Source organism: Cryptotermes secundus, unplaced genomic scaffold, assembly GCF_002891405.2.
Source record: "Cryptotermes secundus unplaced genomic scaffold, Csec_1.0 scaffold1078, whole genome shotgun sequence".
NCBI lineage: Eukaryota > Metazoa > Arthropoda > Insecta > Blattodea > Kalotermitidae > Cryptotermes > Cryptotermes secundus.
The window spans coordinates 78069-101391 of NW_019718282.1; the positions used below are offsets into that span (position 1 = coordinate 78069).

The 23323-nt window shown below is 41.4% G+C and overlaps 2 protein-coding genes across 3 annotated transcripts in view; both read left to right on the forward strand.

The window, feature by feature from the left end:
• LOC111875609 (U-scoloptoxin(19)-Sm1a) overlaps positions 1-7001 on the forward strand; it is a 23380-nt gene extending 16379 nt beyond the window's left edge. Inside the window, exons 2-3 of the mRNA XM_023871980.2 lie at positions 3369-3530; positions 5602-7001. Of these exons, the coding sequence (XP_023727748.1) occupies positions 3369-3530; positions 5602-5735 (296 nt within the window). The 3' untranslated portion in view covers positions 5736-7001. The remainder of the gene's footprint in view (positions 1-3368; positions 3531-5601) is intronic.
• Positions 7002-12185: 5184 nt separating this feature from the next.
• LOC111875567 (BTB/POZ domain-containing protein kctd15) overlaps positions 12186-23323 on the forward strand; it is a 299265-nt gene continuing 288127 nt past the window's right edge. For both annotated transcript variants that reach the window (XM_033750191.1, XM_033750193.1), the window contains exons 1-2: positions 12186-12339; positions 13521-13601. In XM_033750191.1, the coding sequence (XP_033606082.1) occupies positions 13561-13601 (41 nt within the window). In that variant the 5' untranslated portion in view covers positions 12186-12339; positions 13521-13560. The remainder of the gene's footprint in view (positions 12340-13520; positions 13602-23323) is intronic.

Sequence of the window (23323 nt, forward strand, 5' to 3'; positions counted from 1 at the left end):
CCACTTCTTCCCACAAATTTGAATGGCCTAAGAAACCGTATCACAGCTGCGGTGAACTCAGTGACGCAAGATATTTGTCATCGAGTGTGGGATGAATTCAGCTACCGTCTAGATGTTATCCGTGCAACCGGAGGGGGCACATTGAACATCTATAAACTTCCATGTATGTATAATTATACATACATGGAAGTATGTAAATTACATTTGATTATAATCAAATGTAATTTACACAATTCAAATGGAACATATAATTCAGGAAATATAGCCAATTGAAATTGTGTCCATCTTTCTGAATCACCCTGTATATCACTGTCATCAATTTTAGTGCCAACTTTAGCGGATAGAGGGTGTCGCGTGGTCAACGCAACGAATCCCCACAGCCGGTAATTTCGGTTTTCTAGACCGCTATTCCTTTGAAATATCTCCTCAGTTTTCCTTACGAGGTTGAGTGAACCTCGTTCCAGACCCACTATTTTTCATAAAATCTGGTAGCGCCAGGAATCGAACCCGGATCTCTAGAGCTGTAGCCAGAAACTCTGGCGCTAACTTCACCGACAAGCGGCGGTCGCTCGGTCGATATAGTTATCTTGCGGAATAAAACCACGGAGTTTTGTTTTTTAATCACTGTCATCATCTTACGAGATTTTACCCAATATCTTTCTTTCAAGGTTAAATCCATACATAGACGACATTACTGAGGACCATCAGTGTGGGTTGCGACGTAATAGATAAACTATTGATCAGGCGCTTTGCATTCATGAGATCCTAGAAAGAAATTGGGAATACAATAGAACAGTACCTCAGCTCTTCGTGGTTTTCAAGAAAGCTTATGATTCAGTTAAGAGGGAATTATTGTATAGTATTCTCCTTGTGTCTGCCGGTCACGGTAGCCGAGCGGTCTAAGGCATGCACTGTCTTCGCTCGCTCGGAAGCCGGGATCGTGGGTTCGAATCCCACTCAGGGCATGGATGTTTGTGTGCGTTTTTCTGTGTTTGTCTACAGGTAGAGGCCTTGCGACGAGCTGATCACTCGCCCAAGGAGTCCTACCGAATGTGTAAGATCTAGTAAACCGAAGTAAAACGGAGAGTTTCATGGAGGTAGGCCTAGGCCCAAATTGGGGCTGTAGCGCCACAGAAAAAAGAAATTCTCCTTGTGTCTGGTACACCCATGAATCCAGTAAAAAATAAATGGTGAAGCGCTTCCTTTATCAGGCCGTGAAGGCCCATGGGTTTGCCAGACGTCGAGGTTCCCACATTTTCTAGACAGTCGGCTTACAGATGGCGGAAAGGTTGTCAGCCTTTGGCGCAGGCCGTTCTTTACCCCGCCCCCACGAAGATTTCTGGTACTCATTTCTGACTCAGACTGAGTCGACCTCAGGACCATAGTACTGCTGGAAAGATTAGGTAAATTTAAAAATCCAGTAATCTCATCGGGAATCGAACCCGTTACCTTCAGGCTTTGTAGCATAGTTCCTCAACCAATTGGGCTACCGCATGCCCCCCCCCCTCATGAATCCAGTTAGGCTTACTAAAATGAGCTTAAATATAATCTGTATTGCAGTCTTTATAGGCAAACACAAGAAACTAAGTATGTTGATACACAGTCACGTAAGGAAAAAATCATGATACTATAAAGGTAACTAATCGATCCTTTGAAAACGTGGCACAGTTCAAGTTTTGGAAACAACAGCAACAAATCAAAATTTTATTCAGGAAGAAACGAAGAGCAGATTAAATTCAATTAGTGCTTACTAACATTCAGTGCAGACAGAGCCTTATGTCTCACCGCCTGCTGCCTGAAAACATACAGCTTAAAATATACTGAAATATAGTTTTGCCTGTAGTTTTGTATGGGTTTGATACTTGACCTCTAACATTTAGGGAAGGACATAGACTGAAGGTGTTTGAGAACAGGGTGCTGCGGAGAATATTTGGACCAAAGAGGGATGAAATAATGTGAGGTTGGAGAAAATTGCATAATGAGGAGCTTCATAATTTGTACTCTTCTTCAAATACTTAAGTTTAGAATGATCAAGTCAATAAGGTTGACATGAGCGGGGATTGTAACATGAGTGGGTGAGATGAGGAATGCATATAGGATTCTCTTGGGAAAACCAGAAGGAAAATGACAATTACCAAGACCTAGACTTAGGTCAAAATATAATATAAATTGAATCCTAGATATGTAGAATAGGACGCTGTGGACTGGATTAATTTGGCACATGATCAAGACCAGTGGTGGGCCCTTGTGGACACGATAATGAACTTTGGGGTTCCATAAAATATTGAAAATTCTTGAGTAGCTAAACGAGTGTTGGCTTCTGAAGAAGGAATCGGCTCCATGGAGTCAGCTCCTTTTATCTGTTCTCTGCGTCAAATGCATAAATGAACGCACTATGGAAGGATGTATCTGCCTGTTTTAAAATTTCATTGCCGAAACTGTTTGATTGATTTCGGTTAAATTTGGTCCACTAAGTGTACAGTGAAATAAAAAATATGGAGGTTAATCAGAAAAATGAGTGGTTACTGGCTGGAAAGTCCGATTTGTATTCATTTTATACGCAGGAATGGTTTATTTCTTGTCATCACTGTGTTCGAACCAGTTCTGGGCCCACTCAACGTCCTAGCAAATGAGTGCTAAGTGGATCTTTCTTCGGGGCGTCTTCCTAACACTCACCCCCCAGCCTAATGTTAAAGCTAAGAATCTGTGAATATTGCCATGTTCCTTGCAAGCCAATTTTTCTATGGCGTGGTACTTTGACACAAGGCCAACTTCACCTTTTCACCTTTCTCCATACGTGATTTTGCTGCATCTGCAGTTTGCTCTGCATGTTGCTTCTTGCTGTCACGGAGTAATAAATTAATTCAGAAGACAACTGAAACTCTGTGTACATTAGAATTTCATTGTTCAACTTATCACACAAATCTATTAAACGAAACGTTGTTCTGTGCTTAATTAAGAACCAAGTCGCATGATGCAGGCTCATAGGTTCACGCAGTCTTATCCTTGGCACTACATAGAGGTGAATGCTCAATGCTTTACCCCCGGTATTCACTGGATATGCGACCAGGTGGATCCAAGTGCATTCATGGACTCGGTCTGTCCTGTCTGATATCCACAGGTCACATGTGCAACGTAACCAAATTATGCTCACTGTGATGCGCAGTACGTACGGAGCCATTAGGAGCACCTCACATTGTGTATTGGCACTTGTCAGCTTACTGCACAACGAAATCACAGCCTGTCACCAATGACATCGGTAGTACCGTCAAAGTCGCAACCTCCACGCAGTTTCAAAAGTTACATATGTATACGTAATTTAATGAAGGCTGACGCCTTTGAAGAACTGGTTTTCTCTCTGTTCACAGTGGAAGTAGAGGGTTTGCCTGCGAAGATCGAACTGGAAGAACCGTGTTCTCGTGCGGGTGGGATATGCCTTCAAGAGAAAGAGTGTCCTACCGGTCGTCTTAACGCCGAAAGAGGACTCTGCCCTCTGCAACAAGAAGCAGGAGTTGAGTGTTGCCATGGTCGTAAGTTGAGACACAATTTGCTGTTTGAGACCCATAGGTTATAAAATGTTACAAACATGGCCATCGTCGGTGGGGGTGGGGGAAGAAATCCAGACATCTAAGTCCCTGGTTTTTACGAGGAAAATAGGTTTAAAAATAATTAAATATACCAAATATTAATACGGAAAATAATTTTTTAAAAATTTTTCTGTTGAGAATCCGAAAAACTTTTAGTACGAACATAGTTCAGTTTTTTAAGTAGTAGAATCAGAGATGATTTTCTTTTTCGTCACTACTCTGTCCGGGCACTGCCCTGAGCTCCAACGCGTACTAGAGGCTCTTTCCTAAGGATTACAGCAGCCGGACTGCGAAGCTGCCCATGTTACCTTAGTTTATGTTAAAATGATTGGAGTTTTACCTCCATTTCCTTACATGTATTCAAGGCATTGTGGATGGCTGTGATGTTTAATAGAATTTGAGGTTCTCGCAGCGGTAGCTGTGAAGAGTTCTATCTACTGGAATACAGTGCCATGTAGTCAGTTGAGAATCAGCCAATTTTTGGAGGAATATGCAGCCTTCAGCTTCGGAGTCGTAGAATACCCAAAGCAGAAGACGATAATGAAGGGGAGCAAGTTGAGCTGCTTTCCCTGAATATGTAGTGCTACAGGACTATATACACGTGTATATCTTCATGTTTTGGTTGCAACTTGTAGTGATTATTTAGTGAAGCTCTGTCATACAGTGGCTTTCACCCTATTGTGTCGTGGCAGATGCTTCAGCCTACCTCATCCTAGCAGACACGGTTATGTCTCTTAGTATATCGGAATCCTCAGTATTCGTCGGTTTTAGGAGTCAGTAAAGGAAACGAAACTCTTAGCGTCACTTGTGCTCTAAAAATCGGGCGCAATCTACTGTGAAGACCTGACGTATGAATTGAATACCTCATAAGGTCTACAGGTAAAGCTATCCCTGTAACAAGCCGTGGAGGCCCGTAGGGTTGTGAGACGTCAAGGATCCCACATTTTCAAAAAAATCGGCTCACAGATGGCGGTAAGGTTGTCAGCCTTACCCCCAGGAAGACCTCTGGCACTCATTTCTGTCAGAGGCTGAGTCGACCCCAGTAGCCTTAGTGCGGCTGGAAGGATTAGATCCCATCACCTCGTCAGGAGTCGAACCCATGACCTTCCGGTATTTAGCATAGTGCCTCAGGCAACTATGCTACCTCGTGCCCACCTAATTAAGTCTATACCTTTGTAATAAGGCTACCAAGATTACAGTCCTGTTTCCGAATCTAATCTTCAAAATAGAACCACAAGGTCGAAAGTTGTACGCTGCGGCCAGTGAAATAGGGTTGTTGGACGTACGAACATTTCTGACTGTCGCCTGCTGGGTTGTAACGCTATATAACCTTACAGGTGGATGCCAACGTTTCGGTGAGTCGATGTGAGGAATCTGATGGGTCATGCAGGCAGGCGGTCAGGACACTGATTATTCAGATCCACGGGAGGGGATCCACATTCCTTTGTCTTGGCGACAACCTTCTTTACAACCTGTTTACACACTTTGATTCTGAAGTTGGAGGGCGCATGTTCCTCCGAAAAGTTGATATTGACCTACCCAACTATACGTTGTTACGCTCCAGAAGACCACATTTTTTTTCCTTGGCGCTACAGCCCCAGTGGGCCTAGGCCTACCTCCATGAACTTCTCCGTTCACTTCGGTTTTTCTAGATCATACACATTCGGTAGGACTCCTTGGGCGGGTGATCAGCTCGTCGCAAGGCCTCTACCTGTACACAAACACAGAAAAACGCACACACACAAACTAAACATCCATGCCCTGTGTGGGATTCGAACCCACGATCCCGGTTTCCAAGCGAGCGAAGACAGTACTAGCCTTACACCGCTCGGCTGCCGTGACCGGTGTAGACTACAATTAGGGCTGGGAAAATCTCAGAACGTGTGCCTTTTCTCTGTGGGGTGGATTGATAATTGTGATATAAAGCTAATTGTTATTAAATTGACGTACTCATAATGTTGCTCTTTCGGTAGCGGACTTGCTCCTTCTGCTCATCAATCATTTCACATTGCAGTTTCGGTCCTGGAGAGGCGCTGCAGGAAGCGCGGTGGAGAGTGCGCTCCCAAGACCCGGTGCGGCCGTCAACTTTGGGACGATCTTGCGCAGGACTGCAGTCAGAACGAAGCGTGCTGCATTCTGGTGGAATAGCATCGCATTATTCAACCTTAGGGTCTTAATACTTCATTTGCCAACAATGGAGACCGGAAAGACAAGACATCCTGATAACAAACACAGCGTAATTAACCTTTTCACTGCTGCTGGCAGCTGTGAATTAGCTAACGTTCATCTCATTTTCATTAATTTATAGTCACTGAAATATTTCATGCTTGAATACATAGACTCATTACGTTAGAAGAAGCGTACCCCTGTTTTACTAGTGAGCTAACCCGTTAGTTTCCAACGTGCGATCTAGTACCAAGGAGCTGAAAATATTCACACACAGGCCATATACACCTCCTGGCAGGAGCCTAGTTCACCTCTCACATGGAAGAATATAGCTTAGTAGGTCAATATTAGAAAACAAAGCATGATTTATAGTTTTCAGGGCGACTATATGTGATGAAGTCTTCATAACATGAAAGCCAAGATTATTTGTCACAAAGCTCTTCAATCAGCCAACAGCAGATATTGTGTTGGGATTAATTATTACAGATTTCATACAATATTGTTTATTGTAATTATGAAATCGAAGTGACAATTTAGGTAAAGAATTATCCTTATGATTTCGTTAGCATTCTAATTTCATGTCATGTTTTTCAAACAAACTCTTCGTCATATGATTAGGTAATGTATCCGTCAACACAACAAGGAAAATGGTATCACAATTAAAATCAACATCTCATAGATTAAATTTTATTATTTACCGCTACACGTTTCGGTCCTCACGGGACCATCATCAGGCAGTGTGTATAATAAGCACGATAAAGTTAATTGAAATCCCAACATGGAGCCATATTGTAGTGCAACTCGTCCCTAATGTAAATGGTGCAAAAGTTGCATAAAATTGTGCCTTATGTTATGATGAAAATTACAATATAGAAAAATATTAGAAATATTAGAGTATACAATAATTTGTATTTAAAATATTATTGGAGGGAATTAAAGGGTGTTATATATTACGAATATATGGTTTTATAATACGAATAAAGAGTTATATATTTACGAGTAATATAAATAAAAATGTTGAAGTCATTGAAAATATTTAAAATGCGTCCCAAATTTTGTGAAAATTAAAAAAATGTAATCTTTTTATGTAATATTGATGTATTTGCTACGATACTAAAATAGGTTTGTCACTTGTCTAATGAAAGCTTTTATGTTGCGGTTTCAAGGGTCTCTCTTACCAGTATGTATATGCCATTCAAATCATATCGGTGATTTTGTAAGAAACCTAACTTTGCTTCCATAATAAAAGAGTGAAAATGTGTAACAGCCTACTTCAAATTTGGAGCACGTGATTCACCGAACGTCCCATTTGCGATTCTACATCACTTAGGCTTAATGTTAATTTATTGTAAATATAAATATTCTAAGGTTTATTTATAATTCATGTAATTAAACATGGAATCCACTTATATGATCTTCTGAGGATTGAAATAATATTAACTTCTTTGAAGAATGTCGTCTTCTGGGATGTGGCGCCGTGTAGAACTTGTGTGAACCGACGTTTTGGAAGAACATATCGCCCTCGTCTTCAGAGTATAAAAATCCGCGAGCTAGGAACCAGCGTGAGCAGGTGGCTAGACATTTTCATTTTAAAGGACAATTTTTAGATCTTAGTGAATTTATGTTATGTAAAAAGTTCTACATGACAAGAGCTGATAAAATTTAATCTGAGCTTCGTTTCAGGCAGAGTATATACTTGATGGACACGATATACAACTTAAATCAGCAATTTTAGAGATGAAACAAGCGGACGTACTGACTTGAATTCATTTTGTGTAAGAGTACAAGTTTTTACGGGGGTATGAAGAAATGGAGTATGGGTCATTAAATTCGAAATCATTAAAACTAAGGAAATCAAAAGAATTTCCAAATTCTGACTCTCAGGAGGATATATTTGTGCACACCCCGCGGAAATTCGGTTAATTATCCAAGATTCAAACTCATTTAAATTCTGCGTCCTGGGGCCCTGTCTCATCCTTCATTTCGCACCGAATCGCAATTGCTTCCTTGTTCATAGAAAGATAGGAATAGCTAAGGTAACGAAGGCTATCGATAGCGCCTGAAGCAATAACCGAGGGCTGAGGATTAATGAAGACTGGGGTTATTAAGCTTACGCGAACGGAACAAAAGAAACCTCGGGCGAATCATCTGTGATTTCTGCTTGTGTCATTCTACTCCACTGTAAGTCCGCCATTAGCAGCGATGTAGTTCAGCTGCCGGAACAAGATGGCCAAGCCTTTAAATCGGCCGTGACCCAGTGGACGACACAGAGCGACTGTCTAATAAATTAATAGTCCTTTATGGCAACTTTCACTCAACTGTCCTTTGATCAAGGCACCTCCGATTGTGCGTCACTTCTCCCTCCTAAAATAATACACTGAATTACAAGACGAAGTGTTCTGTCTTCTTGTATATAATGCAGTGTAATCCGATGAAAGTCAACTGATGTTTCGGAGGAAAATTTCGCTTCCATCTTCAGTGTCTAAAACTAAGCCAAGATATGAATCTACGTGAAGCAGATGGCGAGCTCTGCTGGTGTCTTTCTAGCTTATTCTCCGACCCTGATGGTGGAGACGGCATGTTTCTCCGAAACGTCAGTTGGCTTTCAACGGAGTACACGGCATTATATCCCAAACCACTGTTGAGAGAATATCAGATCCTACAATTTACAAAATCTTTGCCGGTCAGCGAAAATTACATTTATGCGTGTTTCTGCAGGTCTGTAGCAGGCTATAGGATTACAGCATAGAACTAAATGGCTTTACGACTTCTTTACACCTACAGTAAGCTAAGAACATTCCTGTACAATGTAGAAACTTTTACGGAATATTTCACTGGCTGCAGCTACAGTTTCCAAAAGCAACTACAGGAAAACCTTGCTAATCCAAAGGGGGGAGGTCGTCCGGATTAAGTGATTTTCCCGATTATTGAAACAAATGGTAGCCCTACAGAGCCAAACTTAGAACAAAAATAAATGGAAAATTTAATGATATACTCACTGTATAATAACAATGATATCACTGTAGAACCTTTATTTAAAAAACAATAAAAAGACAATACACTTATTCTTCAATGGAAGACTAGTTAGTTAGTTAGTTAGTTATTGGAGAGGGTGGGTTTCCCCATGCACTTAGACCTGTATTGGTCCATTGTGCTTCCCTCTATGATTTCTACCAGTCTCTATATCCTACCGGTACTAGTGCTTACATCAGTCCCGCCCAGCCAGCGAGACCGGCTCTACTAGCTGAGAGGTATCTATAATGCTTCCCCCATCTACCAGAGGTATTAGAGACTACTGTTGGGCGGGAAACGTCNGCCGCTAATGGAAGACTAAGTTTTACTTGTAAGATTTGAGGCTTCTTTAAGTTGTACTTGCTTCCGAATGTAACAGTGCAGGTTTGAAGAAACTGTCAAGTTTTATTATGAACAGACAAGTGACTCATCTGCTTTCCTAAATGCCACGTGTCTTTTAAAATATGTACTTAATTGTGAATAGCATTTCTAATCTTTCATATATATATATATATATATATATCCGGATTATTCGACATTCGAATTAACGTTGTGACTTTCATAAATGTTACTTCTACTATATGTTTCGTCCTTATCATTATCAGGTACGTATTTGAACATAATTACTTCTCTGTACCGCTCTTTATACTTTATACTCTGAAACATGCTACTGGGAATCTAATTCATGTCGTTTTGCCGCCACCCGCTCTGTTTACTGGGTGAGATGTTTATATGAAATGCATTCTGCTCACACCAAAAAATTATGATTTGTTTAACTTCCCAACTAAGTGTTATAGTGTCATCGAGCATTTAGAATCCTAACATTTTTATGGGGACCAAGCGGTAGCGTAGTTGGTTGAGGCACTATACTACGAGCCGAAAGGTCACGGTTTCCTTTCCCGACGAGGGCATTGGATTTCTATCAAATTACCTAATCCTTCTAGCAGCACTATGGTCCTTGGTTCGACTCAGCCTCCAAAAGAATCTAAAGGAATCTTCTTGTGAGTAAATGGCGGTCAGTGTGTAAGGCTGAAAACCTCACCGCCAACTGTGAGCCGATTGTCTACAAAATGTGGGAGCCTTATTGTTTCACAAACCTATGGCCCTCCACGGCCTGTTACAGGGATAGTTTTACATTTTTCCTTCTTTTTTTTTTTTTTGTATTTTCATCTGGAAGTTTTGTATGTTCGAAATATTCGTATGAGAAACAGAACGAACCTAACTATTTCAGAATCGAATTACAGATACCATCCTAAGAACCCAGCTCTCCTTCTTGGCTTGATCGAAAACCGAAATTCCTACATGTAGACAAAGAAACATATGGAAATATTGAATTGCAGGAAGGCCATATTGGCTACTGGCTGCTTTTGCATCCTCTACCCTTTGCTGCTAATTTTCCTGCAATTAAATCTCATTGTAACACAACGCAAACAAACAACACCGCTGATACCATGACTGGACATGGTCTTAAGTCAGTTCATTCTAGTCCCATTCTCACAGCTAATTCCTCCAAGATGCTCCCGCCTCCTTCTACAACACTTCCATAAAAGTTTATCCATCAGAATTCTGTACACCCTCATTTTCACCCCATCCGAACTACATGTTCAACCCATCATAACTTCATAGAGTTCACTATCCTGATTATGCTAGGCGCCCTGAATAAATCATGAAATTTACGGTTAACATAGCACCTTAAATTACAGCTACCCCTTTACATCATCATCCTTCTCAGTTGAAGCAGACCTGCCTGCAGTTTAGCCTCTCCCTTCTCAACACACAAAAGCAGCGTATACAATTATTGTTTCCTGTTTCGGCCTCCATTTTCTTTTCCGTATTAGATGGAATAATAAGAGTAGGACTTACTGAATCGAATAGAAACAAGAATTCCTTAAATTTGTTCGCCTCCTGTGTGGGATTTGAGGTTTTCAAGGAGGTGACTGTTGAGATCACGGTCCTATGGGGTGAGGTGTCATGTGGTCTGACAGATCGTTACCATAACTACAGAAGGACGTGTTGCCTCCCTCTTCAGGGTAGAAGCTGAAACTAGCTTGTTCCTTAGAAAAGTTGGCACAATCTACCAGACTACAAGGCGTCACACCCCAGGAGACAGTAAGCTTCATATTATTTTCCTTCATAAACCTGGTTTCCATTTTCTGTTGACGCTTCCATATGCCTACTTACATTCAGAATCATTTCATTATATTGAGGTTTCATGAAATATTAATATATTTATTTTTATCTATGGGTACTTATAATTAATTTCTGCGATATTCGTTATAGTTTGTAGCGTAGCCGGTATAGCAACTGGCTATGGGCTGGATGACGGAGGAGTCGGAGTTCGAGTCCCAGTAGGGGCAAAATTTTTTTCTTCTCCAAGTCGTCCAGACCGCCGCTGGGGCCCACCCAGCCTCCTATCCAATGGGTACCGGGGGCTCGTTCTCCGCTGGTAAAGCTACCGAGGGTGAAGTTGACCACTCACCTCCAGCTAGCGCCCAGGTTAAGAAAATGTGGATCTATACCTCCACTCCCTCATACGCCTTCATGGTGTAGTGTTAATTAGTTAAGCACAGGGACAAATTTACCTTTTAGCTTTATTCACCTTCACTTAGGAGCCGGGGTAGATCAGTCAGTGTAACGACGGTCTACGTTCTCGACGGCCGGAGTTCGATTCCCAGTAAGGAAAGAAATTTTTCTCTACTCAACAGGGTCTAGACGCGACTATGTGGCCCACCCAGTCTCCTATTCAACAGGTACCAGGAGATGTTTCCTTGCGGGTAAAGAGGCCGGGGCGTGAAGTTCATCACTAACCTCCATCTAGTGCCGAGGTCAAGAATGATGGTGATACACCTCCGCCCCTCCGTGTGTATTCATAACACAGTGCTTAATTAATTAAGCACAGGGACGTTGCTTCTTACCTTAACTTTTCTTCGTTCTGAATTAATAGTAGGTCTATAAGCAACAAAATAGAAAGGGCCTTGATATGTCTTTTGTGCGCTGTAAGATATTTTCTAACTAAAAAAATACGAAGAGCATAAGTTGACTAAATACTTGTATACAAATTAGATATTATTTTTGGCTCGTAACCTGTGCACTGTGCTTGTAGCTTTCATTGTGTAAACTTCTGTACGAAGTTCTTAATACCGGTCAAATAAAGGATACTGGTGCTTTCTTTCGGTATAAGTCAAAATTGATGCAATCTGGCCCAAGACCCTTAACAGGCGACACATTTAATTTTATCACCAAAATATTAGGGCGAGGAATCGAGACGATTCTTGTTACGTGTCTTGTACTACGGAAACTGCCGAACTGCTGTTCGTATCACAGTGCAAGCAGAGACACGGTTAGGTGAGAAGTGGTACTATCCTCGTAATACTGGAGTCGACGTAGCACTATTAATTTGTTCGTGATGTATTGCTTTGCGAAATGGATGAGATTTGAAGTTAAAAGTGTGTAAATCTGTATTTCGTGCCATCTCATTACCGAGCGTATAAAGCTCTTTATTCAGCAAGTGGGCTTATAGACTGCTGTGCCGTCTGTTACATCATTATTTGATAAAGAGGAAACTGGAGCTGAGGTGAGTAACTTCTTGGAATGAATTCTGAGTGCTGTGTTGACCAAGAAAGGCAGACTGCCAGAGGGTTAAAGGTTCTTCACTTTATTTATTAATGTGTGGTTTATTTAACTTTGCAGTCAGTAACACAGGCTGTAGGCTTACAGCGTGAAATTATTTGTTGATTGTGAATAATAAATTGCATAGGATATGGAAGAACCTTTCAAATACGAAACAGGTGTGAAGTCCACTCAGCCACAACGTTCGGTGCTTAACTGTTTAAAAATCCACACTCACATATTACGTAATTATAAAAATGTAATAATAAACCTTCAGTGGATATTTTCGTGAAACATGTCTGGTGGGTTGTTTCCATTTAGGATCATTGTAGTGAAGATAAGAGAAACTCGACTATAAAGCCAATGTAGAAAACTTCTGTCTACGAGGCTTCTTTTTTTAGGGACGCATGAAAAATATGAGCATTTCAAATGAATTTGAATTATTTTGAATTATTTTCGTTTGAATTTTGTTAGGGACACCTGTCTGTGAAAGTTAAGTAAATGAAAATAATATCAACATAAAGCACTGTTTTGACTCTTGAAGTAGACCGTTCGGTCACCTAGCGGGAAAGCTCCGTACTATTATGTAAGTTTCCGCGGATTCTGATTGCAACGTAAGAAATTCATATGTTGACCGTTTTGCTTCTCGATAATAATTTATTAATCGCAGATTGTTTAAGGTCCTTATGTTAGTTAGTCTATGTAGCATCGGCTGATCGATGTCTGTACATCGTTTTATAATTTCTGTAACTACGTTTAGTTGGTTGAGGGGCTATGCTACAAGTCGGAAGGTCGCGGGTTCAAGTCCCGATGAGGTCATTGGATTTTTTTTCAGTTGACCTAATCCTTCCAGCCTCACTAGGCCCTGGGGTTTACTCAGCCTCTAACAGAAATGAGTACCAGGAATTAATTAAATAATTTTCCTGGGGGGTAAAGGGCGGACGGCGCGTAAGGCTGACAACCTTACCGCCATCTTTGAGCCGATTGTCTAGATAATGTGGGACCCTCAACGTCTCACAACACTATGGGCCTTCACGGCCAGGTACAGGGATAGCTTTACCTTTTTTTACTCACTTTACGTTAAAAATTTTAGAGGTTATGTTCGCTGTTCGTGATTTATTTATTCGCGCCTTCTTAATTTTTTAGGTTTCGTAGTGTTGGGTGTAACGACGACTGTTAACGATAAATGGAAGAATGTGAAGTGAAGTGGTCGTGGTCCGTTCTAAGGTAAGATTCTATTGTAACCTAAAGCATTAAAGAGAAATTTGAAAAGTCTCTCAACTAGAATCCGGGAACTGCAGAGTACACAACACGAGTATAGCGTCTAATGAGACATGAAGCTAATCACGAAGGGAATAACTCAGAAAGGGGCGTTCGGTGAGAGACTGGAAAAAAACTGGAAACATGTTTATCGGGTTAACGACTGAGATGCGGATACAAGTAGATGTGTTATACGAGAGCGTGCCTGCTTGGTACTTGGTATATATGTTCGGGTAAGATAAAGTTATCTCTGTACTTAACTAATGAAGCACTGCGCCGTGAAGACTTATAGGGGGAGAGTGGATGTATAGATCCACGTATTCTTGACCTCGGTTTTAGGTGAAGGTGAGTGGTCAGCTGCACGCTTCGGCCGTTTTATTCCATGGGAAAGAGCCCTTTTACCCAATGGATAGGAGGCTGAATGGGCCTCAGAACCAGTCTGGACGACGTGGAGAGAAGAAAAATCTTGCCTCTACTTGTACTCGAACTCCGACCCCTCGGCCGTCCAGCTCGTAGCCAGTAACCATACCGACTGCGCTAACCGGTATAAGAGTAGCTTTATGGCTAATGGAAGGAACAACTACGCATGGTCCAGTTCAAGATGTCCCAGCAATCTTTTTAAGCGACGGGCTTATACGGATACAAGTAGACGTGTTATACCTTAGCTGTCCTGCTCGGTTCTTGATGTATGTTAGGGTGAACGATGAACAAAAATACTCCGTGGCCTGTAGTCCGCAAGCAAACTATACCAACTGAGCGACCGCTGCTTGTCGACGAAGTTAGTGCCAACTTTTGCTGATATAAGGTGTAGCGTGGTCAGCGCAACGGATCCCCACGGCCGTTAATCTCGGTTTTCTAGACCGGAGCCGCTATTTCCTTGAAATAGCTCCTAAGTTATCCTCACGAGGCTGAGTGGACCCCGTTCCAGACCCACCACTACTCAGAAAATCTGGTAGCGATGAATGAGTAATGATAAAAGAAGTGGTCGTGGCATATTTGAAGATGTCTCAACATTCTTCTGAAGCGACAGACGAAGAAGCGCATGCCAAGTAGAGAGGTTATAAATGAAGCAACCTGCTCGGTGGTTGATGAATGGTACGGTGAATTGTGAATGGGTAAGGATAGGAGAGGAAATGCCCGTGGTCCAGTTTGACATGTCCCAACTTTTCTTACGAAGCGGCGGACGGAATATCCGGTTCCGAAAGCTGTATTGCAGAGCTTCGTTGCTTTCAGGCCGTCACAGATGCGGCAGGAGAGACAAACCTGTGCTTGGAGCTGCACTAAGCAGGAACAGCAACGATATCTGTTACCATACACGAGTAAGGCAAGGTCAGCTCATTCCAGATAATGTTTCACTTTTATGTAAGAGCACGCATATTGCGTTCATTCGAAACCTAGCGTCTTGGTGCTTCAAAATCTAGGGGTGTGCATTCTGTAATTAATTATTTTAAAGTGTCAGATCGGCCCCGCCCTTGCTTCTGACATTCCTGTTGTAATAACTACTAAATATTTCGCTTCGTGTCTTGGTACATTAAATAAAGATTCGTCTGTTGTATACACTAGAGCCCTTCCCTCCTTCCTTATATCCATGAGTGAAGAATGTATTTTTGTGCACCCGGTTGTACCCAATCGAGCAAATTAACTTCTGACTACATTTTTTGGAGCGCGGAAAGACAGACGAGATGTCAAGTGGTATGCTGACAGCGCCACAGTCGCAGACTCGGAGACTTACGCGCGTTGTCACATGTTCACTAGCAGCAACACAAAAGAACAATTAATTTCGGTCACCGCTCTTCAATTTTCTCTTCCATCTCCTACCTCTTTTGTGTCAAAACTCATTCTCCATTTTTTATTCCTATGTTTGTTTCTACCTCTCTCTGTCTTACCAAAGCTTGGAGTTTCGGCCCGGGCATGTAATCAGCCGCTACACCCCAGGCACAACTCAGCTAGCTCTGGGATTTTGTGTGTGTATGGGTGGGTGGGGTGAAAATTGCTCCAGGAGCACCTGAATATTCTGCTGACGTTGAAGGTGCCGCAAGATACAGCAGTGATGTCTACCCCGTCAGGTGCACAATGGTGACCTCTGCACAAGACTTAACTGATTTTGCAATAATCTTTCATTCACACAAAGCTGCAGCGCTGGGCCAAGATGTCTTCCTGTCCTACAGTATTAGTCACGTAAGATCAACGGTACGAGAAAATACTTCACATTTCCCGTTTATGTTGGCTACATTCTGTGATATACCTTATATTAAAATTATTTCGTACAATGTTCACTCTTTCTTCCTGGCGTACAAACCGTTTCAGAGCTTCAAAGCGATCTAAGTACACCGCTGTTTAGTTGATCGCCAAATATTGTATCAGTAAGCGGAAGAATATTGATTAGAGTTTTGTATTCATACTGCATAGTGAGGAGCTTCATAACTTGTACTCTTCGCCAAGTATAGTTAAAATGATCAAGTCAAGGAGGATGAGATGGGCAGGGCATGTAGCACGAATGGGGAAGAAGAGTAATGCATATAGGACATTTGTTGGGAAGCCAGCAGGGAAGAGACCACAGGGAAGAACAAGACGTAGGTGGGTGGACAATATTAAAATGGATCTTAGTGAAATAGAATGGGATGGTATGGATTGGATTGGTGTGGCTCAGGATAGGGACTAGAGGAGGACTCTTGTGAACATGGTAATGAACCTTCGGCTTCCATAAAATACTACACAATTGGCAGCTTCTCAAGAGGGCTCAGCTCCATGAGTGAATTATGTGTATTCATATGCAGAATATATCGCTGTGTGGCCTGGTGGATATGTATTGTCATGTTGGAGGCATGTACTGCCTCCATCTTCAGTCTGGAAGAGTAAACCAAGCGCTGAGAAAGCGGCATGAACATGCAGAGAGGAAATACAGGAACGGGAGCTGAGTGAAGCGACATGAATACGGTGAAACGCATAGTAGTACGTATTTCCTGCTGAAATTTCAACGGGGTTGTTGTTTGTATTCATAAAATTGCCGCAGTAAGAAAGGAAATATTTTAGAAACGATAATGTTTCCGCCACAAAGACGTATATGGAACGCAGGCATAACCTCACACACAAATCTGAGTAAACTCAATGCCAATATCAAACTCCATGAAAGCGGCCTCCGTAGTCTAGAGGTAACGTTCCCACCTCATGACTCGTAGTACGCGGGTTCAAATACCCGGCGGAGGTCGTCGAATTTTTAAGGGCGGAAAAATTCAGGGAACAAGTCCTCCGGGAGGGACTTAAACCGTGGGTCCCGTGTCGTAGCTTTACGGCACGTAAAAGAACCTCATATCTCCAAAGGAGGTCACTGAGCCAAATTACGGACGTTTCCCGCCCAACTGCAGTCTCTAATACCTCCGGTAGATGGGGGAAGCATTATAGATACCTCTCAGCTAGTAGAGCCGGTCTCGCTGGCTGGGCGGGACTGATGTAAGCACTAGTACCGGTAGGATATAGAGACTGGTAGAAATCATAGAGGGAAGCACAATGAACCAATACAGGTCTAAGTGCATGGGGAAACCCACCCTCTCCAATAACTAACTAACTAACTAACTAACTAACTAAACTCCATGAAAATCCATTCGGGGATTCGGGATATACTCTAAGGGACAACAGAGAGATGGTCCGTACCTCGAATTGTAGAGAGTAACCGGGTGGAATCATGAAACACGCATTCTTATCCGCTTTCTCTATATGTAGATCAATCTTAGGTCCGTTTTTTCAGGTAAAATAGTTCAGTTAGGCCTACACGAAATTCACCCCTCTTCTTACTTTGCCGCATTCAGTGTAAACCACTTTGTTGAAGCGTGACAGCGAGTGTTCCGAAAGTGGCCTACAAAGAAGAACATTTGGACCTAAAGAGATCTGCGCCGGTCACGGTAGCCGAGCGGTCTAAGGCATGAACTGTCTTCGTTCGCTCGGATCGTGGGTTCGAATCCCACACAATGCATGAATGTTTGGTATGTGTATGTGTTTATTCTGTGTTTAGGTAGAGGTCTTGCGACGAACTGATCACTAGTCCAAGGAGTCCTACCGTCTGTAATATTAACATGTTTGGCGAAGTATAAAAGAAAATAATTTATGATTCGACGCAGCGTATGATTAACATTTTCGCAATATATTTGTATCTCCATTAAATTAATATCACCAACTGGATATTCAGAACCGTGTAAAATACATAATTATATACATAATAGGATACGTTTTATGATTGTTAGTGTACTTCTTTTGGTTTGTTTTGGACTTCATCCATCGTCTGGTATGTAAAAGACAAAAGACCACGACGTTTTGGAGTCCAGTGATTGAGACTAGCTCTTTCTAACGGGCCTAACTGAGTAGGTTTATCCTTCCCCATCCACCTGAAAACGGAGACAGATCCAGTCTACGAAACGTCGTGGTCTTTTGTCTTTTACATACCAGACGATGGACGAAGTCCAAAACAAGCCAAAAGAAGTACAGTATACACCATCGTCAGAATCCTTTCAAGTCCATAGTCTAACTGCTTACTTTTCGGCCCACTTTAACCTAATCGGAGCAAGTATCCACTGCTGTGAAGGAAAAAATATGTAATTTTCTGACACGGATTTTATTAGCTCAGCATCCGTAATGCATACGGGTTATGTCCCATAGCTCGGCTGTGGTAATTCTGAATTATTCTCGGGAGACACCAGATTCAAATCTTGGCCAGGTGGCCGTCTGCCTTTACTCAGATTTTTGCGGTTTTCCTCCAGACCGAGATAGACTACAGACCGCTTCGTGCCACTTTGCACTTATTTCATGATTGACAGTTTCTCTACTATAAATTATTTCAGGGTATGTGTATAATTTCTGCCGGTCACGGTAGCCGAGCGGTCTAAGGCATATACTGTTTTCGCTCGCTTGGAAACCAGGATCTTGGGTTCGAATCCCACTCAGGGCATGGATGTTTAGTTTGTGTGTGTGCATTTTTATGTGTTTATGTACAGGTAGAGGCCTTGCGAAGAGCTGATCACCCTCCCAAGGAGTCCTACCGAATGTGTAAGAGCTAGAAAAACCGAAGTGAACGGAGAAGTTCATGGAGGTAGGCCTAGGCCCACTGGGGCTGTAGTGCCAAGGGGGGGGGGGGGGAAATGTGTATAATTTGGGGGACCCGACATTGCGGTGAAGCCACTGAATCTTTTCAGATGAGAAGTTGGATTGTGTGCCCAAGCACTAATATCCCGACGAATTCTTCACGATTTTTCTGGCATAGTTCCTTAAAACAGGCCAAAATCGCTTCCGTACACATTTGTCCAATTCACAATTATCTTCTCATCTCACTCGATATTAAAAAATCTACGCGGTTAAAAGATAAATTTGAACTCAGTTGGTGGCAATAACAGCAGACAGACAACTGGCAGACGGAATCAAACGTTGACATCTTCTGGCAAAGCACGTGTGTACTGTTCCATATAACGTTAGTGTGTTATCAGATGAAACTGTGTCAGAACAGTTACCTGTGCTCGATATGAATCAACTCGCAGACGCCTGTCTGAGCAGCCTCTCCGGGTGGGCAAGCTCTTCTTCCAGAAAGCAATCTCCCTCTTATGATTCTTGGAACAGGCTGTCTGCCGTGTGATCTCCCACTGGCCTGGCAGGCAGTGAGGGCGGGGGCACACCAAGGCAACCGCAACGCAACCGCAACGCAACCGCAATTTCCAAGAATTGTTATGAGCCTGAATTGAACACATGTTCCTGAATGAAGCAGCACAAATTAAGAAAACGGCAAAACAATCGCGGTTCCGTTCCGGTCGTCAGTTTCCTTGCTGTAACTTCGCCCTGAAAGGCACGGATATGCAATCTCTGCTAAATCGAAATTGTACAAGATCAGAATTTTTGGCAGCTTGCTCCGTGGAATCGAAACGGTAGTTAAATATCGTTGTTATTTTCAGTCGCATAAAGTAATCTGTTATCCCAGTGGCCCTTTGCTATGAGAGAAGATTGTTAAGCATATTTGAAAATGAAGTGCTCAAAAATTTAACGTATAAGTGGAGTGCAGTATTTATTAAAACAACAATAATATCAGCAGTAATAGTAGTAGAGTAGTAGTAGTAGTAGTAGTAGTGGTAGTAGCAGCAACAATAGAAGTAGCAGCAGCAGTAGTAGTAGCAGTAGCAGGAGTTGTCACAATTTTCATAATCGTTACTATCACACTTAAGGGCAAGCTGTCTTGAGCTGTTTGTAATCGAGAGGTGGCCAGTTCGATTCTTGGCCGGGCCACAGTCTATCCTCACTAAGTTGTCATGGTCTTCCTCACTCTCTCTAGAATCAGTAGCTTAAACTAATCCCCGACTTCTTTTCCATGTCCTTGACAATTTAGAGTGCGCTAGCAACCAATCAGTCGACAGTACATTGCTGACAGCGTCACTAAATAAACTACAGGAAAATAAATAAATTAATTTGGCTCATTGTCCGTGTGCTTATTTGAATATGTACCACATCATGACGAGTTATACCAGCGGGGGCAGAGACTCCAGTACGCTTGAAATACTAATGTTATTGTAACAGTAATACCTTTAATTATACACTTTTATCAGTCTAGTTACTCATTCGCAGGGGCACACGGTAGCCTAGTTGGTTGAGGCACTATGTTACAAGCCGAAAGGTCGCGGGTTCGATTCCTGACGAGTTCATTGGATTTTTTCAATTTAATTAATCCTTCCAGCCGCACTGTGGCCCTGGGATCTACTAGGCCTGTAACAGAATTGAGTACCAGGAATCTTTCTGAGGGATAAAGGGCGGCCGGCGCTTAAGGCTGACAACCTCACCGCCATCTGTGAGCCGATTATTTAGATAATGTGGGAGCCTCGACGTCGCACAACCCTGTGGGCCTCCATGGCCTGTTACAGGGATAGCTTTCCGTTTTACCTCTAAATACTAATTCGCAACCTATAAAAAATTTCGGAATTTGGTTGGGTCATAAGCAGCTGATTATATATTCTTTTCTTCAACGCTTACAGTGTTAATTACATTACGTTTTTCTTTTTACTGTTAAGCTTGTTCGGTCTAAATTTCAGTTTGTGTCAATAGTCAGGAACACCATTACAGTGACTGATTCGTTTCAACTTGAGAATATTAAAAAAAATACAGAACGTAAATTTTATTGAAATAGTATTGTATTTAAGCATCCTTATTGGCATACCTGAGAATCAGTATGAAGATACAGTAGTCAGGTTCAATTAAGCTGTACCTCGATGACATATTTTCTTATCAGTATTCTTAAAAGTAAACTTAGTTGCTTCTCCAGTCTGAATACTTTTAATATACGCATGTCTACGAAGTCAGTCGGACACCACTCTGTCTTAAATGCTTATAATTGCGTAAAGATTAATCTTTGAGATGGACGCGTTTCTGCCGCTGATGTAGGCTTCAGGAATGTTGTTACTTTAACATTAATTTTATTGTGTTACTGATATGCTGTTACTTTAACATTCATTTTATTGTGTAACTGATATGCTCTTACTTTAAAATTCATTTTATTGTGTTACTGATATGCTGTTACCTTAACATTAATTTTATTGTGTAACTGATGTGCTGTTACTTTAACATTAATTTTATTGTGTTACTGATATGATTACATACGTTAACAAGTCATTACATAATTATAATTTCTTTTAGTACAGACTTTTGGCTTCATTTAGTACATTTGAGCACTAATATCTTGTTATTCTTCTTTTAGTTTTCCTTGTATCGTCCCTGTTTTTATTTCTTGTTTATAATTGCCTTAATAGACACACTTATTACCTAATGCATATATTTTCTATTGTATATGTTTTTTCTATATTTTTGTATGGACAGACGTTATGCTTATACTCTTTTTAGGTTTCTTACTGCTTGCCCATAATTTGCTTAATTGCTCTTGCCAGGCACTTTAACGCGTTAATTAAATTGTAATTATTATTGTTATTATTACGGTCGATGTAAAGTTGTTTCTGTGTCTGAGGTAAAACTCCGCAATGGACGCAGTGGAGGCAAAGAGAAATATTCCTGCTCCTCTCGCGAATCGAAATTCGGCCCTCCAGACCGTAGCCATCATACGGGCTGATGTTTCTGGAAGTTTAATTTTCTTTATATTGCTTATTTTTGGCTGCATATACCAGAAACCTCTGCCCCCATTGTATAACAATATTCAGGTAAAGCTATCCTTGTAACAGGCCGTGGACGGCTGTGATACGTCGTGGCTCCCACATTCTCTAGACCAAGGGTCTCCAAACTATGGGCCGCGAAAAATTGTGCAGAAATGCGTCAATTGAACTAATTTTCCAAAGAGTACTGGTAAAGAAAATACTTGGTCATAGATTTCAAATTCATTAATTAAGATTGTGTTTAAAATATATTGATATTCCATATTATGTTAATATTAATATTATTCACAATTTTAGATTTGAAAGAACAATTTCGGAAGCGATTTGCTGATTTGGATGCAAGTGCTCAGGAAATTAGATTGTTTCAAAATCCGTTTGACTGATGCTGCAGATGTCCCAAGTCAAATTGAAATGGAAATTATTGAACTTCAGGAAAATTATCATATTAAAGACAAATACAAGGAAGGAAATTTGATCGAATTTTATAAATTTCTGAACTCTGAGCAATTTCCAAATTTAAAGAAATTTGCTTGTAAATTTATCTCCATTTTTGGGACGACATATATGTGTGAACAAACTTTTCCCAGATGAAGTAAATCAAGTCGAAATACAGGGCAAATTTATCCGATGAACATTTAAAGTCTCTACTTGTGATTAGCGTTTCAAAATTTGAACCTCAATTTAATCAGATTTTAAGAATGCAAAAAGAGTTCCATCATTCACATTAATTGTTTTATTATAATTTGTGATGAAAATATGAGCATTTGCTGCTACTGTCTGTTGTCATTAATATACGATAATTTATTCTCACGTACTTTGTATTTAGTTTATGAAATTCTGTGCTTTCAATAAAACTCATATACCTAGAGTTATTAATTTCTCATTTTGTCCGGCCCGTTGAAAGTGCTGAATTAACTAATGTGGCCCGCGTTTCGAAAAGTTTGGAGACCCCTGCTCTAGACAATCGGCCCACAGATGGCGGTGAGGTTGTCAGCTTTACCAGGCGGCCTCCCTTTACTCCCAAGAAGATTCCTGGTACTCATTTCTGTTAGAGGCTGAGCCGAGCCCATGGCCATATTGTGGCTGGAAGGATAAGTTCGATTGAAAAATACAAAGATTTCATGGGGAATCAAACCCACGACCTTCCGGCTATAATCATATTACACAATATGTACCCTTTTGTTCCCGAAGAATAACCTCAGGGGGTCTGTTTTCCATTCTACTGCTAGGACGGGATTGCAGACCTTATCACATTTTTTAACTAACGTTGAATTTTTCTTGCAGTTATATCCTTTTCGCCGTATGTAACGAGAGGGTGGGTTGAGAGAGCTGTATGTGCTTTAGCCTTGTATACATTGTTAGTTCTCTTGAATGCCGTAACAGTTGTGTCAGGGTTAGGTGCTGCCATCTAGCTTCCAATGTTTGCTTTGTTTGTGGTGGTACCGACACTATCTCCTCTCCAGATGAGGTTGTAAAAAGGAAGAAGATGGAGGAGACGGAGTCGAAGAAAAAAAAACGAAGAGGACAGAGAGGAAAGATGAAATGAAATATGACGGTGAATAGGGA